General features: G+C 34.6%; 1 protein-coding gene across 1 annotated transcript in view; it reads left to right on the top strand.

Moving 5' to 3' along the window:
• LOC136027124 (exportin-7-like) overlaps positions 1-17744 on the top strand; it is a gene marked incomplete in the record, with an annotated part of 197101 nt that overhangs the window by 56012 nt on the left and 123345 nt on the right. Inside the window, 2 exon segments of the mRNA XM_065704079.1 lie at positions 6339-6444; positions 12925-13134. Coding sequence (XP_065560151.1) covers positions 6339-6444; positions 12925-13134 — 316 coding nt within the window.

The following is a 17744-nucleotide window of genomic DNA, read 5'->3' as shown; positions in this document are numbered from 1 at the left end:
TGCTGATGACTTTTGGCTATTAACCTCTCTATAACGTAGCATAAATGGACGTAACGTAGAATTTTCAGCAGAGCTAGAGCCTACTTACGTTACGGGCAAAATTTGTTCCGTATGATTACTTAACGTGTTTAAGTGGCCTCCTAAATGATGTTACTCTTTACGCTTACATTACTTGATGTAAAGCTTTACAAAACATACATGCGGATATAATTTAACTTTAAAGTGATCTCTTCGTGCAAAGATAATTCAAAAAAGTGTTGTTTATAGATTCGAAAAAGGTAAAAATAACGAAGGATGCAAAGTAAAATCTACGTTTCAAAAATTAAGTTAGTATCTAATTTTCTATATATTTTAAAACACGAAGTTACTCTACGGTCCTGTTTGATTACTTAATGTTTTATGCAGAAATTACCAATTGTCCATTTTTGGAGGAAAATTTTCAATTTAGAAAAGTTGTAGGAAAAACTAGGTGTTGTTAAGATTAACATATCATTAGGCTTTATAGTAAAAAAAAAAAAAAAAAAAGAATCGGAGAAAAACTTAAGATTCTAGCCTCGGAATTTGTCTCTTAGCAGAAGGAACTAGCTGAAATCTTTCTAAGTTTCACTAGTAAATCAGGGATTGAGCTTCGAAAGAAAAAAACAAACACAGGAAATGATCAAACGGACAAACCTGGGGTATCCGTCTTTAAACCCCCTTGCTCCTCACGGTGTCCCAACCCCCATAGTGTCCCAATCTATTGTATATTTTTCTTACGTTTATTTGACCGCTGGTAGAATATGCTTGTTTTACTCGCATTACGGCCTGACTTCAGATCAGAAGGACCGCCTGGAAAGGATCCAATACCGAGCTCTTCCGATAGTTTCTAAATCCCTCTAAGTCTGTTATTGCTGCCTTTTATAAAAATTTTCCCTCAGTACTCTTTCGACACGCCGTGATGAATTGTGTTTCAAGTTTAGTGTCGGTATTTTGGCAAATCCACTGCTTCGTGAAATCCTCTCCCCTGAGCATCTCCCTTCGTGCCAACAGTTCTCGTGACACTACCTAAAATTCAGCCGGTAACAGCATTATATATGCGTTACACATATATTTTCGTTCCCTAGTTCGTCAAGGTGTTTAATGCTACAGTCACTCCTCAATAATTGTACATATAGATTTGTTTTATTTCAATATTCTTTTTAATCGTTGTTGCTTTTATGTTTTCTTTTTATAATATGAACTTAATTTCGTGTTGTTTTAATTTTTTCAGGAAGTCAGATATTTAATTTTTTTTTAGGTTTCAGTTTGACTCTGTTTATGTTATTCTGAGTTTCTATTTAAATTTTTATGACGATGGCTATGGGTTATGGCCGTGATTATTATATGTTTAGTGCCTTATCTTTTATTGTGATAAGACCTGCCACTGATCGGCACAACCCTGTAAGTTTGTTTGCAGTAAAATCGCTTGAATTTAAAAAAGAAATATTTCGGGTAAGATATAACATCAAACTTATTCTACATGTTTTAAGCCTATTTGTGACCTGGGAGAAACCCAGCTTTAGGTTTAAAAATATAGTTGAGTGGGAACGAAGCTCTGGATTATTTACGTCATCACATGTTTATTTTACTCTAACTTTATATATATATATATATATATATATATATATATATATATATATATATATATATATATATATATATATATACATATATATATATATATATATATATATATATATATATATATATATATATATATATATATATATATATATATATATATATATATATATATATATATATAAAGGTTTATCAAGTATATATAAAAGGTTTATCAAATTTAAGAGGCATCAAAATGTTCTTAGAAGAAAAACATTCTTTTAAGTGAAAACTGTTTTTAAATTGTTTTAGGGTTAATTAAATCACCACAAGCCACATAAGAATTTGTTCCAATTTCTGCTAAGAGTATATGTCTTTGTGGAAGACAGTTTTTGCCAATCTTTGTTTTCTATTCTGTAGCAGAGAGACATCCATTCTAAAGGTTCCCTATTCCTAACCTTTTCATGCCATAACTGTTTTTTTTTTTAATTATTTAACCATAGTTCTTAGCATGTAGCTTAGTGATAAGAAGCGAAGTACTATCCCTTACGAATGAAGTGGCTTAACACAAGACAGTATGATATGAACTGATATAAACTACAAATAACTGTAAGGCCTTGGCATCAAACAAAATAATCATCATGGTTAGATAATAGATGCGTACCTTATCTACATAACTCGATTTACTTAAAGTCCAACCTATAATGCACTTGGCAGTTTTCTCCATGGTCCATTTTGACCCTGAAAAACCCTCCCTGCTGCATAATAGTATCATACTAGATACACAAGTACCATACTTGAAATATTCATTCCAAATCACGCTTATTGGCCTACTTCATCTTAGTTCACACACAAAATATATTACTTCTTAAACACTTAAATGTTTTACACTTATATAGCAAGTGAAACACGCATCAACGCATAGGGCATGGATACGGAATCCAATTTTTTTCTAATATTCTCAATCTATTTTATATTGGTCTTGGTATTAAGCAAGTGTCATATAGCGATCGTACATTCTGTCGGTCTGTCTGTCTGTCCCGGTTTTGCAAATTTAGGCACTTCCAGGTAACTTAGGATGATGAAATTTGGCAGGCGTATCAGGGGCCGGACTAGATATAAATAGAAATAGTCGTTTTCACGATTTTACCATCTGGGGGGGGGGAGTGTGGGGTCGGTTAATTCGGAAAAAATAGAAAAAATGAAGTATTTTTAACTTTCGAATGGGTGATGGGATCTTAACGAAATTTGATGTTTGGAAGGATATCATGTATCAGAGCTCTTATTTTAAATCCCGACCAGGTCTGGTGACATTGGGGGAGTTGGGGGGGGGGGGCTAAAATCTTGGAAAACGCTTAGAATGGAGGGATCGGGATGAAACTTGTTGGGAAAAATAAGCAGAAGTCCTAGATACGGGATTGACATAACCGGAACGGATCTGCTCTCTTTGGGGGAGTTGGGGGGGATGAGGGTTAATTCTAAAATATTAGAAAAAATGAGGTATTTTTGACTTATGAAAGATTGATCGTATCTTAATGAAATTTCATATTTAGAAGTACCTCGAAACTCAGATTTCTTATTTTAAATCCTGACCGGATCCAGTGTCATTAGGGAGGGGGGGGGGGAACGGAAATCTTGGAAAACGCTTAAAGCGGAGAGATCAGGATAAAACTTGGTGGAAAGAATAAGCAAAAGTCCAAGATAGGTGACTGACATAACCGGATCGGATCCGCTCTCTTTGGTGGAGTTGGGGGGGGGGGGTAATCTGGAAAAATTAAAAAAAATGAGGTATTTGTAACTTACGAATGGGTGATAAGATCTTAATGAAATTTGATATCTAGAAGGATCTTGTGCTTTAGAACTTTCCTTTTAAATCTCGAACAGATCCGGTGACATTGAAGGTGGTTAGTGTGGGAAACTGGAATTCTTGGAAGACGTGAAAGTCGAGGTATCTTACGAATGGGTGATCGGATCTTAATAAAACTTGATATATAGAAGAATCTTATGTCTCAGTTGCTCCTTTTTCAATTCGAATCGGATCCGGGGACATAGAAGGTTTGGGGGGGGAGGGGAAGCGAAATCTTGGAAACCGGAAATCTTGGAAAACCCTTGGAGTGGAGAGATCGGGATGAAACTTGATGGGAAGAATAAGCACAAGTTGTAGATACGAGATTAACATAATTGGTATGGATCCGTTCTCTTTGAGGGAGCTGGGGGTTGTTAATTTGGAAAAATTGAGGCAAAAATTGAGGCAAAAATTAAGAAAAATTTCTTAATGAAATTTGATATTTAGAAGGAACTCGTGTCTCAGAGCTCTCATTTCAAATACCGACCAGATCTTTTGACATTGGGGGGAGTTGGAAGGGGAAACCGGAAATCTTGGAAAACGCTTATAAATGTCGTAGATACGTGATTGACGTAACCGGACTGGATCCGCTCTCCTTGGTGGAGTTAGGTGGTGGGGTTTAGTGCTTTGGCGAGTTTGGTGCTTCTGGACGTGCTAGGACGATGAAATTTGGTAGGTTTGTCAGGGAGCTGCATAAATTGACTTGATAAAGTCTTTTTCCCCGATTCGACCATCTGGGGGGCTGAAGGGGGAGGAAAGGTTAGAAAAATTAAGGTATTTTTAACTTGCAAGTGGATGATCGGATCTTGGTATATTTGATATTTAGAAGGATCTCGTGACTCAGAGCTCTTATTTTAAATCCCGATCGGCATTAAGTTTCTGATTTTCCTTTTAAAGCAATCTATTGATTCTTACAATTTTGCTAGAGCTCATACCATATGAGTTCTTGGCTCTCGGCTCTTACGACCTCGTCACAAGTGCTATATGAGCTCTTAGCTCTTGTTCTTTTTCTAAGTGGCGAGTAACCAGCCTTCAATTCAATAACCCAACTTCATTGATCCATCTGACTGCCTTAACAACGACAGTTTATTTTCAAAGATCATGCTATTTTTTTCTTTGCTTGCCAAGGCCAAGTCAAATACTTCGAATTTTTTTGGAATACTGCCATTTCCTGCATCCAGACCTTTGCTTTAATTCCAATCCTTTCTTATGCAACAACTTTATGATTTTATTTTTTAAAACTAAAATCTGTATTCTAGCCCCTACATGACTCAAGACATGCTGATGTCCCCATCTTTATTCGTGGTAATCTTATATATATCATGAAAAGAGAAATCACCAATGCAACAGCACAAACACATAAAAAAAAAGGACAGAAGGAGAAAAGGAAGACTGTTTTCCTAAATTAGTGATTAATATAGACCAGCACTTGAATGAGGCCTTAACCCTACTCATCCATACAATCACATAGGTAAAACAGCATAGCAATACACAATCAACCATAAAGAATAATCCATGGACAGGCAGTCATGTCGTCAATAAGTATAAGTCGTCATTTACCAAACAATAGAAAAAATAATAAAGACAAATAATTCAGAGGCAACAACCCAACACAAGGGCTCATCAGGAGAATACACTTGCCTATAGGGTTTCGCCACTTTAAATTCTCTACCCAGCAAAGTGTTGTGGCTACCACAGAATATCCATGGCATCCCCGTGTCAGGTATCACCCCCAAAATACATGCCTATGAAAAAAAATTCAAATGTAAAACAACCAAGTAACACCAAAACAAGCTTATCCTGTTAATATATCCCTCTTTTTAGCAACAATAGGTAAACTAAATATGATTATTTTACCAAATCACAAATATTAACACAATGCAAAAAAAAAAATTGAATGAACTAAACAATTATAGAATTCATCGTTACCATGTGGCTATTTTTTAAAAAAAATCCGCTCTATTAGAAACACAATTCAAAATAAATGGCGCTACATCATCATTTGTCAAACCTCCGAAATTAGTTGAAAATTTCTTTAAGTATTTCCAGATAATTCTTTTGATATTTATTTAAAAGTTCGTTATGAAAACGTAATGAAAACTTAATGAAAACTAAATTTTTTAAATTGCCAAGTTAATTTATTTGCAGAAACACCTCTTGATATCAATTTTTCTAGATTGTAGAATGTAATTTTTAGAACAGAAAAGTGGAACAAATTGCGAAAACTTGCGATAATCTGGCATTTATCCATTTTTCTATCTCTTTGGTGGCAGGTTAACTGTTTTCTCCGAGTATCTACTAATTACTAACCTAATGGCAAGATGAAAGTGAGGCATATTCTCAGGAGGGATTAATTGTCATTAGAACAAAAACTAGTTTTGCTAAATGGCCTGCGAGGAGTAGGTGAAATACTGGAACCTCAGACCAGGCTATAAAAACTGACTTGAGACTGTTGGGAAGTCCTAGAAGGCGGCCAAAGAAGACGTTTTAAACAGGGTGGGATGGATGAAGAGTGTATGCAAATTTATCAGCCTCAATCGGCTCGGCCCTGCAACGCGTGTATAAAGATACATTAACATAGAGAGTTACTCTCCAGATCGATTAAAGTCATAAAACAAATAGCAGAATAAGTAGCGTAGAAATGGATTTCTATTTCGAAAGTTCCAATGATCTAAATGGAACAAGATATTCAGGCTCAAATTACTGTATTGACGCAGAAATCGACACAAAATAAATAAAAAATATGTAAAATGAACCTATTTAAGCACATGCTGTTGTATTTGTATCAGTATTCTTTTTGTCAATGAAACTAAATTCAAATCATGATTTGTCTTAATTTCTTTTTGTTTGTATTAATTTACTTCCGATGATGTTTTATGACTCCGATGAAATATCGATTTTGAATATTTTAAAGGTCAGCTGACGTGGTTGGTGTACATAATTGGAGCTGTGATCGGTGGTCGTGTAACATTTACGTCTAATGATGAAAACGATAATATGGACGGCCAGCTTGTTTGCAGGCAAGTCAAAGCTACATTTCTTTCTTGAATTATTTTGCTAGTATTTCCTGTGTTACTAATTTGAGTTTATTGCGAAAATATGATAAGCATCAAACCTCTATAGTTTTTACGAGAAGCGTAGGCCTGGGCTTCATTGTTGAAGTTGATATCAAATTCTGGAAAGTTGCTTGCAATTTTTGTGTGGGACCAAAGGAAGATGGTCTTTGTTTTGCCATTATGTTAATAGTCAACGGTCAGTAAACTGAATTGGAGTTTTGTAATCTATGTTGGTGATGATTATCTGAAGTTGTTCTGCCAAGTTTTAGTTTCCTCGGATTATCTTTAAGCTTTCGAGGGAAAGCTTCTTTCTAGCTAGCAACTGGTACAAAAAAAAAAAAAAAAAAAAAAAAAAAAAAAAAAAAAAAAAAAAAAAAAAAAAAAAAAAAAAAGAAAAAAGTCGACTAAAATCTAAATTGACTTAATATTTTTGGCTCTTCCCTAGACTTATCGCTAAAACATTTATTTTTTAATAATAAACAAAATATTGAGAGATATAATAAGCTTCATTATATTACAGTCCGAAAGTTATATCGTCCATTGTTAACAACCTTTTCTTTTCTTGATTTTGGTTGAGTTTGTCATTTTATTTTCTGCGTGTGGGATTAATGCAGAGAAATGTATCGCACGCGCATCCTAAACTTTTAATTGTTTCGTAATGGCTAAAGAAATTGGAGCTTACCCTTTGCTGCTCTCTTCGTTGTGAAATTAGAAAGTTGATCCTTGGCGAGAAAATTAAATTTTGAACCAGAACAAATTATTTATTGTTAAAGAAATTGGAACTTAGCCTTTGCTCTTTCTTCGTTGTGATGTTAGAAAGCTGACTCTTGGCAAGAAAATTGACTTTTTCAGAAAAACAAATATTTTTAAAACACTGGTCCATTCTGACTCCATGCGGAGTTCGAGTTCTATTGTATCTATTACCATTGACAATTTTTTAACATAGAATGCTTGATTTAAATGGGAAGCATGTAAATAACTTCTATTTACGATTGCCGGCAAAAAGTGGCCCCTTGGCCCCGCCTGTATCCCGCTTTCTCTGCCATGTTTTAGCAGGAAAATGGGTATGTTGCATTTGTTTAATGTGAGATCACTTTGTGTATGTTTCGACACGAACAGTAGACCTATGGACCCTCCAAAACTTCCTTCCACTGCAAACTTTCTGGAAATTGTCTGTAAGGGTTTTCAGTTTGAAATCTATTCGGTAAGCTATTTGAGTCAGTGGGACATGAGAATGATAGTTGTCAAAGATTTATACCCTTACTATAACTTTTTTATGGGATTGTTCGGATCTTTATGAAAAAAGGAAATAAGCACCTTGAGTCAGTAGTCCTGAAGAGAATGGTTTTCAGAACTTCCGAACCTCACCTACATTCTGAACTAAATGGCTGGATTCATTTGAAATTTTATAGCCTGGTGCCTACAACCAAGGAGGCTTTGCTAAATTTATTTTTAGGCTGTTGGCCTTTACAATCCAGGTGCCAGTGGGCTTCAAAGTTTCAAAGTTCGGTGACTTTTCCTCTATCATAGAGAGTGATTTCTGAGCAGGAATCAAAGCAAAGGACCTTCATCTTAGTTACTCATGCCAGTCTCCTGTTTTTGGTTTGTGACATGTATTTGAGGGTTTTTGTAATTTGTTTCCGTCTTTATCATGAAGATTGACTCATAATCGAAAGCCGTAGAGCAAATTCATCTTAGAGGTGGGGTGAGGGGCTGTGTACTGCAGAAAATTTTCGCACCTTTTTTTTCGACACGCTTAAGGGTAGCAATCTCTTAATACAAGTTTTTTCGCAGCGATTACAAATAATGAAACAGCACAATGGAGTAACTTTTACAGTTGTTAGCAAACTGTTTCTGTGGTAGTTTTGGTGTTGTATAAAAAACCGAATAGATGGGAAAAATTGTAGGTGTTTTATTTTGCCAAAAAGTAACATAGCCATGGCTTGTACATGTTGTATTTTTAGGAATAACAACATTGGGTTGGGGCAAAGTAATACAGCATTACCTTGTAACCATGGTTCATTTTTAAAAGTAACAGCACGTAGAAATAAATCCTGTTTTGAGCAGAAACAGCGCATTTTGAAGCCATCTGAAGAAATGTGTCATAATTTATGAAGAAATAAATTTTTATGGAATTTTCAATTTAAAAAGTTTCGAGGATGGAGAACTACACCATTAAAGTGGTGACGAAGGAAAAAATGAAGGTTTTGCTCCTGCAACATATTATTGGTGAAGTCGATTTAAGGCCGATTCAACCTTTTACATTGCCCGGGCAACGTAAACCTAGAGTTCATTTTTATCGAGCCAACTTAGTTTTTCCCAGGCACGTTCCTTTGGAAAAGTTGTGGTATTATTACTTCATGAAAACGACAAGAAAAAAAGGAACCGAAAGTTTAAAAAAGAAAGAAAAAAACAGCGACAAATTAAACGAGAAACTAAAAAAAGAAACATTAAATGCAGCAGGAAAAGACTCCTGTCTTATTCTACTGTTTAAGCAGTCTATTACGGATTTTTTTTTGTGTCAAATAACTAACACATTATCTCCTTGAAGAAATTTCTCTTGGAATTTTCTAATGAAAATAGACAGTTCAGATAGACAATAGACTGTGCCTTTGGAGATATCATGAACCCCCCACCTATCCCCGGGAAAATGTTATTAAATTACAAAATTGTCCGTTGTTTACGTAGTCCTATAGTATTTTCTTTTTTTTGGGGGGGGGGGAAGTATGCATACATTTTTCGGGTGTGGGAATTTTCTGCTGTTGGGATTTTTCACGGGGATAATTCTCCATGGGGAGGGAAGTTTCCGGGTAACGAATTTTTTCAGGGGAAATTTTACACTGGTGAATTTGCCAGAATTCCTATATGAAATTGATCCCATGTCTTTCTTTCTCTTTGCCGACTTATTTTACGTATGGAGGTGTTAACAGTAAATCTCCGGGGTAAATTTTCACCAGGATTGAATTGTCTAGAGAATAAATCTGTGAAGAGGAGGGATTTTTCCGTGGCCAGATTTCCTGGCTATATTTAAAAAACGATCAGTAATTAAATAAATAATAAAGTTTTTTCGACTGAGAGTAAGGAGCAACATTAAAACTTAAAACGAATATTACGTATATGAGGGGGTTGTTTTTTCTCAACACCTTGCTCTTTACGCTAAAGTTTGAATTCTGTCCCAACGACTCCCAAAACACTATGTTCGTTTAATTAGGACAGTCTAAAGCTTTTTTTAAGTACTAAAAAACTTTAGCGTAAAGAGTGAGGTGTTGAGTAAGAGCAACTCCCCCCATATACATAATAATTTCTGTTCGTTTTAAGTTTTAATGTTGCTGCTTACTTTCAGTTGAATTTTATATTTAATAAAGTTAAGAGTCAATCAAGGGTTTTTAACAATTCTTAAACATAGATTTGTAAATACTTTTCTCTGTAATGCTTCAGTTCAAAACGGCTAAGGCACTGAAAATGATATGCGAATACTCTAACTTTCAGAATTATTGATTGGAACTTAAAACTGAAAATTGCTTATGAAAGATAAAAAGCATCGTAGATTCGAAGTATTTTGTTGAGCTTGTATGGACTTTAATCTAGAAGATTTTGAACTGGGTCATCTTTAAGCTATCCGAAGAGACAAAGAACTGGCAAGAAAAACAAATCCTGAAAGGGGACGAATGAAAATATAAAAGAGCTCAAAATGGAGATGCAAGGATTGTCTTTTGTATTTGTTATGAATGTATTATGTTCTTTTACGATAAATATAAGTCATCATATCATGATAAAACAAGATATTGGTGGCATTTAATGAACAAACTAATACATTAATCAACATAATCAGGTCTACACAAAAAATTGGCTTATGTTCCCCTGCAAACTTCAACTTACGCTATGCATATATAAAAAAATCTTCCCTAGCGCTTAATAATTTCATAAGATTTACACTTTTCACATAATATTCTTATAAAATTTATGTTTATCCCCCACTCTTCGTCAACATTAAAATACCCAGATTTGTTATCTCTTAAATCCTGCATTTTATATATTTTTATCAAATGCAGCACATTTTCATTCATAGACCCCCACATCGGACATGAAAACGGGCCATCTTTTTTTTTTAACTTTCTTAATGTATCTGATTAATTAGATCAATTAGCAAAGTAATTCATTAACCCATCTTAAACATCCCCTTCTAGATCCATTCTAAGCACAATAGATTCTTTCCAAACATCTTTTGACTCGAGCTTCTATTTTCAAGATTCTCATACTTTTTCATTTGATGTTTTTTCATCTCAAAATATTTCCTATCTTGCCAATCCCCTGGTCATAACTCCTAAAACTTTTCTAGTTTGGTGAGACCAAGAATCTGTAAGAAGAGAATACGGCTAATTGCTACTTAATTACGAAGCTCTGTGTCCGTATATTAGCCCCTTTAAATAGTTTAAATATTTCACAATTTAGACTCTGTATCCTTTCTACTGTCTCATTGTTTTCCATTTTCATGGAAAACATTTCTGGAAATTGTGTATTGTTATTGTATATCTTCCAATTTCTGGAAAGTATCTCTGAAGTGCTTCCTGAAAATCAGCTTTAGAGATTCTTCATTTTGAATAAATAAGACTCTGTGTAACATTGGTAGGCATTGGCAAAACAGAGCTCTGAGGTATTCGCTATGTAAGTAAGCTCTATATACTCATTTACCCAGTAGAAAATAGGAAATCCTTGGAATTATGGGGTAGACAGTCAAAATTTTAGATCAGTTTTTTTTTTTTTTTTTTTTTTTTTTTTTTTTTTTTTTTTTTTTTTTTTTTTTTTTTTTTTTTTTATGTGGGAGATCTTATTCTCAAACAAAGTGTAATATTTTAGCTCAAGATTTTCTTTTGGTATTTTCTACAATGTATTTTTGTATTTACCCAGAAAAGAATGTCATTTGCTGTATGTTTTTGCCTTGGAAAACTTTAATTAAAAAAATGCTGGTTAGCTTCAAAATTGCATCTTTTAAATTTAAAATGCGCTATTACACACCATTCTTTCTTTGATTTTTTTTTTATCTTTAACTGGACTCTTTTTATTTATTCCCACGCCATAGCATTCGTTTTCCGCGATTGGCTGGTGTTACGAAAAGTAGATGTAAAAAAAAAGAAAAAACAAAAAAGCGGTCTTCTTTCTAGGGTGCCTAGTTAAATTAATTAAGGCCTTACCGTGTTGCAGGTTGATTTTGACCCATTAAAGGGGATTACGCTACAACTTAACCATTTCATGGTAACCACTTAGTACTAGAGTGGAGGAGGGGGGGGGGGATATAACCATACTGTAAGCTTTTGAAATAATTTCTGCCAGAAAACTCATCTCGTAAAACAATAAATGCTACAATCCAAGAAACAATCAAGTTATGATATTCCTTCAAAGTTCACTTTCTTCTCTGCTATACACTTCCGCTGTACGTGACTTTGGTTGTTTGCTCCTCTAATTAAAATCTTATTGTGTTCCCAAATTTGAGACTCTTGGAATTTCTCTATCTAGTGCTCTTAGGAAAGCTATGTTGGGGCGGTTTTATTCTGTTGCTTGTTCTTGTAGCTAAGATACGGCTTACGATCCCTTAGATACGCAATTAACTATATTATTGACTTATAGACAATATTTTTATAAGAAAGAATAAAATTGACACTCTGGTTCAGGTTGATATCTAATCCCATATATTGAGGGATAATTGAACCATTCTGAAGTCAGTTTGACCAAGTCCATAAAATAAATAGTTGACAAAATTGAGAAAGAGGAATACCTGCTGGTTCTGATTTTAATACACGAAATCATCTGGTGGAAAATTTTTCCAGGATTTGAGTGTGTGTTTATGTATTTAGTATAAGTAATGCTCTTAAGTGGATATAAAATGGACTTCCTCGAATGAGCTTCTAAACAATTTAATTAGTGTTTTGGTGGAAAACAAGTTTGTTGCTTTCATTTTTCGGTATAAATTGTTTTCTAAGGAATATCTTTGTAACTTGATAAAACCAAGAGTCAGTCAAGCGCTTTGATATGTAAAGCACAGATAAACAAAGAGTTAACTTGTAAACAGTTTTACAAGTAATTTAATGGCCTTCCCTTGAGGGGGGTGAAAGAGGGCAAAATCTTGCCTAACCACTTCAAAACTAAAAACCGCGTATTTTTATTAGTTTTTCATGTTTTGCTGAGGATGGGGCCAAGACTAGTTTCCTTCTTCCGCTGCTTTGGAATGGTCAGGCAAATAATGCAGTTAGTTTGTCAAGTGATAACAGATAAGTCCGTAATCCAGTTTATCAATATTGTCAATAGTTGCAACAATTTCCCAAGTAATAATTGTAATCTTTTGTTACTACTAGCAATTCTTTCCTGAATTCTGGAATCTAAATGTCTTAACTCCCTAAAAACAATTTCATTGTAATTTTCTACTTCATTTTTCTGTTTATTTTCTAGGGTGATCCAATTAATTACCCTAACCGATTCGAGGCTATCAGCGAGAGGCTGCGAAAAGCTGGAGGTGGCGATGCTTAGCTTTTTTGAGCAATTTCGAAAAATCTATATTGGCGATCAAGTTCAGAAAGCCTCTAAAGTCTACCGTGCTCTCAACGACGTACTGGGGATTAACGAAGAATCACAGATACTGAGTATCATTGTGAGGAAAATGTAAGTGAATAGACAGGATTTTAATTTTATTCTATTCCAGAAATTGGTTTGTGAGACGCTGGATGTAGAAGTAAATTAGGTTTATCAATATTTTAAAGGGGTAAGGTTTTGTGAAAGCCGGAAGAATAGCAACGTTGAATAAAAGATGGATGGTTAAAAAGTAAAGGAAAGGTGGATGGTGAAAAAGTAAATGAATTGGTTTTTATTAGGTGGTAATTACCAGATTAATTTTTTGTGTGTTTTTTGTATAATTATGAAAATATACCCCTTCGTTGGTTTGGCCATGATGATGCGTGTTTAAATCTCTATTTATGAAAAGTAATTATTTTAACATTTTGTGTAATGACATTTATTTTTATTAGAAGTTGTGAAGTAACTCATTTAGCGGTAGGCTAGGATTTGGAGAAGTGGTTTTGACACAATGAAGCAAGATCAGTAGTTGCTTTGAACCTATACAATGACAATTTGAGGGTAATATTAGAGGGCACTTTGGCTTAATCCTCAAACTGCAATAGAACATTAAAAATTCATCAAGCTGACTTATTGCTGGCTTTATCTTTGAAGTTCTAATTATTTCAGTTATGGTCAGAACCTATTTTAACAATAGGCTAAAAACCCGGATTGTAACCTGATTTCATCGATTTCGTTCAACTTGTTGTCTGTAGAACCGTCCACATGCGCAGTGGCGTAGTGGGCTAAAAGTTCTGTACCAGTAGGCAACTGAATGTAATATTTTTGTTGTACAAAGAGAAACATCTAATTGCCACAAGGTATTAAACGCATTTAATATGCATTTAGCGTTTAATATACTATAAGGAGAGTAAAGGTTTAATTCTAATTGAATAAATGAAATTGAATAAGTAAAATTTGAATAGCGTAATATGTATTTTCATTTCAATGCTGAGATAACTGGAAAAGAGAATATCTGTAATATAATTCGCTTTCAGTGAAGCGCCAGTGACGCAGTAGGCCTTAGATTCTTTAAGTTAGGAAAGGTGGTAGTAACTAAGTTCTTGTTTGCAGTGGAACTAAATCTGTCGTGAATGGTCTTGGGAAGAAATAAGGTTAAACTAAATAATTTGTATGTAATGATGTCACCTGCTGAAACGCGAATCAGTTCAAAATTGATTTTTCTCTAATTTCATTTCTTATTTTTAATGTTGTAATAAGTACGTAAGAAAATTTTTGTACTAAAGTGCCATTTTCAGTAGAGCACCAATGACGCAGTAGGTTTTAGACTTTTACAGTTAGGGAAGAAGGCGGTGCCCATACTCGTCTTTGATTTGATTTTTGTTCGTTTTAATCTTAATTCACAGGTTTACTAAAGCTTAATTCGTTTTAAGGTTTATGCATTCATTTGTATTAGTACATGTTGTATGTCTATTGGCTATGATTGTTTCTCTAGTTTCTTTTCGTTTTGGGTTTCATTTACGCTACAAAAGTGAAATATTTGTGTTCGTTTTAAGTTTAATTTGCATATTCAATTTAAGCTGTACTCGTTTTAAGATATGTTTATTCATTTGTATTAATACAACAAAAGAATTAAGACAAAAGTAATGCGAAACCAGAAGAATGGAACAACAAGAATAATACAAGAAGAGATAAGAAAACTAGAAACAACATTTTTATTAAAAGGAAAACGAAAAACAATTGACAACACCCCCCTCCCACACAAAAAAGCAAACCAAATTTTTAACTTTAATTGTATTTAAGCTACTCCAACCAAATCCCGGTAATAAGAGTCCAGTCTAATACAGACTAGATTTTAATTACTGTTAGTTTTAACAATTGTTTGTGATGTTAGTTTAACAATTTGTGTGTTAGTTTAACAATTGTTTGTGATGAACAATTCTGATTTTCACCTTCTCTTCTTCACTTGATTTGTTGCAATCCCTTTTTTTCTTATTGTTAGACGTTTCTGTTCTTTTCTAGTTTTTATCGGCGTTGAACATGTCTTGTTTGACGCGTTTTTTTTTTTTTTTTGAAAAATTTAGCGTTCTTTTTTTATCTTTGCTTGTCCTTTTTCAGTGGTTGGTGTTAACCCACCTGGAAAATGACCACTCCCTATAGAAAACACCCCCTCCCTCGCGGAAATTACTCTCCAGAAAATAGCCCTCCACGTATCCCCCCAGGAAAATTTTACTCCCACACAAGGACTAGAACTCAATTTCTGATTCAACAAGCACACTCCAAAGTTTCTGTGACCTTGAGTTGGAGGTGTGGATGAAGAAGGATGATGGATGAGACAGTCCTCCTCCTCTACGGAATAAATTCTGCTCATTTTGGGGCTTAGTGTTAGTCTTTACTTTCATAGTAACAGCGTACACCAGAAATATTCCCAGAAATCGTAAGGGAGTAGGTATAAACTCACATTTTGATGCGTTTTTTAAAATTTCTGTTTTAACCCTCCCCCCTGAAAAGCCTTTTCTGGAAAACTCCTTTTTATTGCCTTTTATTTGGGAAACTTCCACTGAGAAGGGGATTACCGGCATGATTTTAAAAACAATCAGAAATTAAAGTCTTTTTCAAATGAAAGTGTGCTAAAAAAAATCTTCCAATCCAGATCATTTGCAAAAAAATTTCTGAGTGGAATTTTCAGCCACAATGGAATTGTCTTGGGGGAATTCCCCTGGAAAGGGGGGGAGGGCGTTTACATGAAACAACTCTCCACGATGATTTTTTCCATAGGTGAAGGAATTTTTCATGGAGGGGGAAAGCCGGATTTCTTTGTGTTGTTAAAAGCGATCAAAGATTAAATTATTAAAACGTTTCTTCAAATGAAAGTAAGAACAACATCAAAATTTAAAGGGACAGAAATTATTAGATAATTGAAAGGGTTTCCCCCTCCTCAAGACCTTGCTCTTTGCGCTAAAGTTTTGACTTTTTGTTCCAATTCCTTAAAAGCGACTCCTGAAACACAATGGCTATATTTGCAATCACTTGTTATGAAAGAGTGTCGTGAGTACAGAGTGGGGAAAGTGCCTGAAACACCTTCAGGGGGCCGGATCTGATTAACAAACAGAAATTAAAATTTTAGAAAATAAGTTTTTGCAACTTAAAGTACAGAACAACATTGAAAAAGACACAAAAATATTTTATATATGAGTTGGGCTGCACCCTCCTGAATCCCTTGCTCATTAAACTAGCGTCTCTGTTGCTTTGACAGAGCCGTCTATTCTAATTAAACGACCCTAATTTTATGAAGTCTTTCTCAAGGAATGGGGAAGAAGTTGAACTTTGGTGTAAGGAGAGAGGGGTTTAAGAAGGAGAAGCCCCCTTATATACTGAAAAGTTTCGTTTATTTAAAGTTTTAATTTAGGTCCTTACTTTTAGTTGAAAAACTTGTTTTTTTATTTAATTTCTTAAAAGGGTTACTGTATTGAAAAAAGCGACACATCATTAACACAGGATTCTGATTAATGGACAATTCTTCAAGGCTTGGTCTGTTTTGGTGGGCCTTATCGGGCGGAAAAATCTCTTCCTAGCTAGTTTATCTACTATGGGCTGCCTCCCCGTAGTAGCATAATATTTGAAGGCATGGATATATATTGAGGAGGAGGTAATAGGCTTGAGACTGTTTGTGCAGGATTTCGACTCTTGTTGATAGGAGAGCATTGCCAAGTGTTGAAAACCATGTTTTAACAAATAATAAGCCCAGCATTGCGCAAAGTCTCCCTTCATACTAAAGGTCCCAGGGACTTCTTGCTGTCCGGTTCTAAGCGCTTCGGTGTAGACTTGAGAAGATGTGTTGATCCTCTTCCTGCATTGATGCCCGGGGCCATTGCTTTTCCTGGGGCCAAAATAATTTCAATGATTTAAAGAATCTGAAAATTGGAACTTGGAATGTTAGGACGTTAAAAAATAACTATCGTATCGACATTTTGACTGATGACTGCAGAACGATTTAAACTGGACTTATTAGGAGTTTCAGTAACTCATATCACGGGGATAGAAAGCATGGCATTAGGTAATATGGAATTTCTTTACATGGGCAGGAAGGATAGGGCACACAAACAGGGAGTAAAGCTCATGATAAATAAGGAAACTGCCAACTCTTGTTTAGTCTCAGAAGATATTAATAATGTGAATACTAATCTCTTATTTTATAACTAAAAAGTTCAAGGTATCAGTTATACTAGTATATGCCCCTGTAGAGCCGTCGGACAAAGATACTAGTGATTAAGATAAATTTTACTTACAGTTACAGAATCAAGTAGACAGGGTCCCAAGTAGAAGTATGGTGTTTTTATTAGATTTTAACGTCCAGGTCGGTAAAAATAGGGATAAATGGTATCCTAGCCTAGGTAAATTTACTGTAGGAAAAGAAAACAACAATGGCTACAGACTGTTGCAATTTTGTAGTCATAACAATCTAATTATGAATAATACGGTGTTTGTCAGGCCCATCAGTTATCAGGGTATTCACGTGATAGTAAGACAGCAAACCTTATTGATTATATTATTGTAAGCCGAAGACTGAGGATAAAATACAAGATGTTAGGGCATATAGGAGTGCTGTTATTGATGTTAAAAGTAAAAATTACCATTTGGTAGTGTCTAACGTTAATTTAAAGTTGAATTTTCGGAAGAGTGATTACCTCCCGGGAAGT

Source organism: Artemia franciscana, chromosome 5 (assembly GCF_032884065.1).
Source record: "Artemia franciscana chromosome 5, ASM3288406v1, whole genome shotgun sequence".
NCBI lineage: Eukaryota > Metazoa > Arthropoda > Branchiopoda > Anostraca > Artemiidae > Artemia > Artemia franciscana.
The sequence above is the reverse complement of the archived record's forward strand: the minus strand, read 5'-3'. Positions and strand labels throughout refer to the sequence as shown.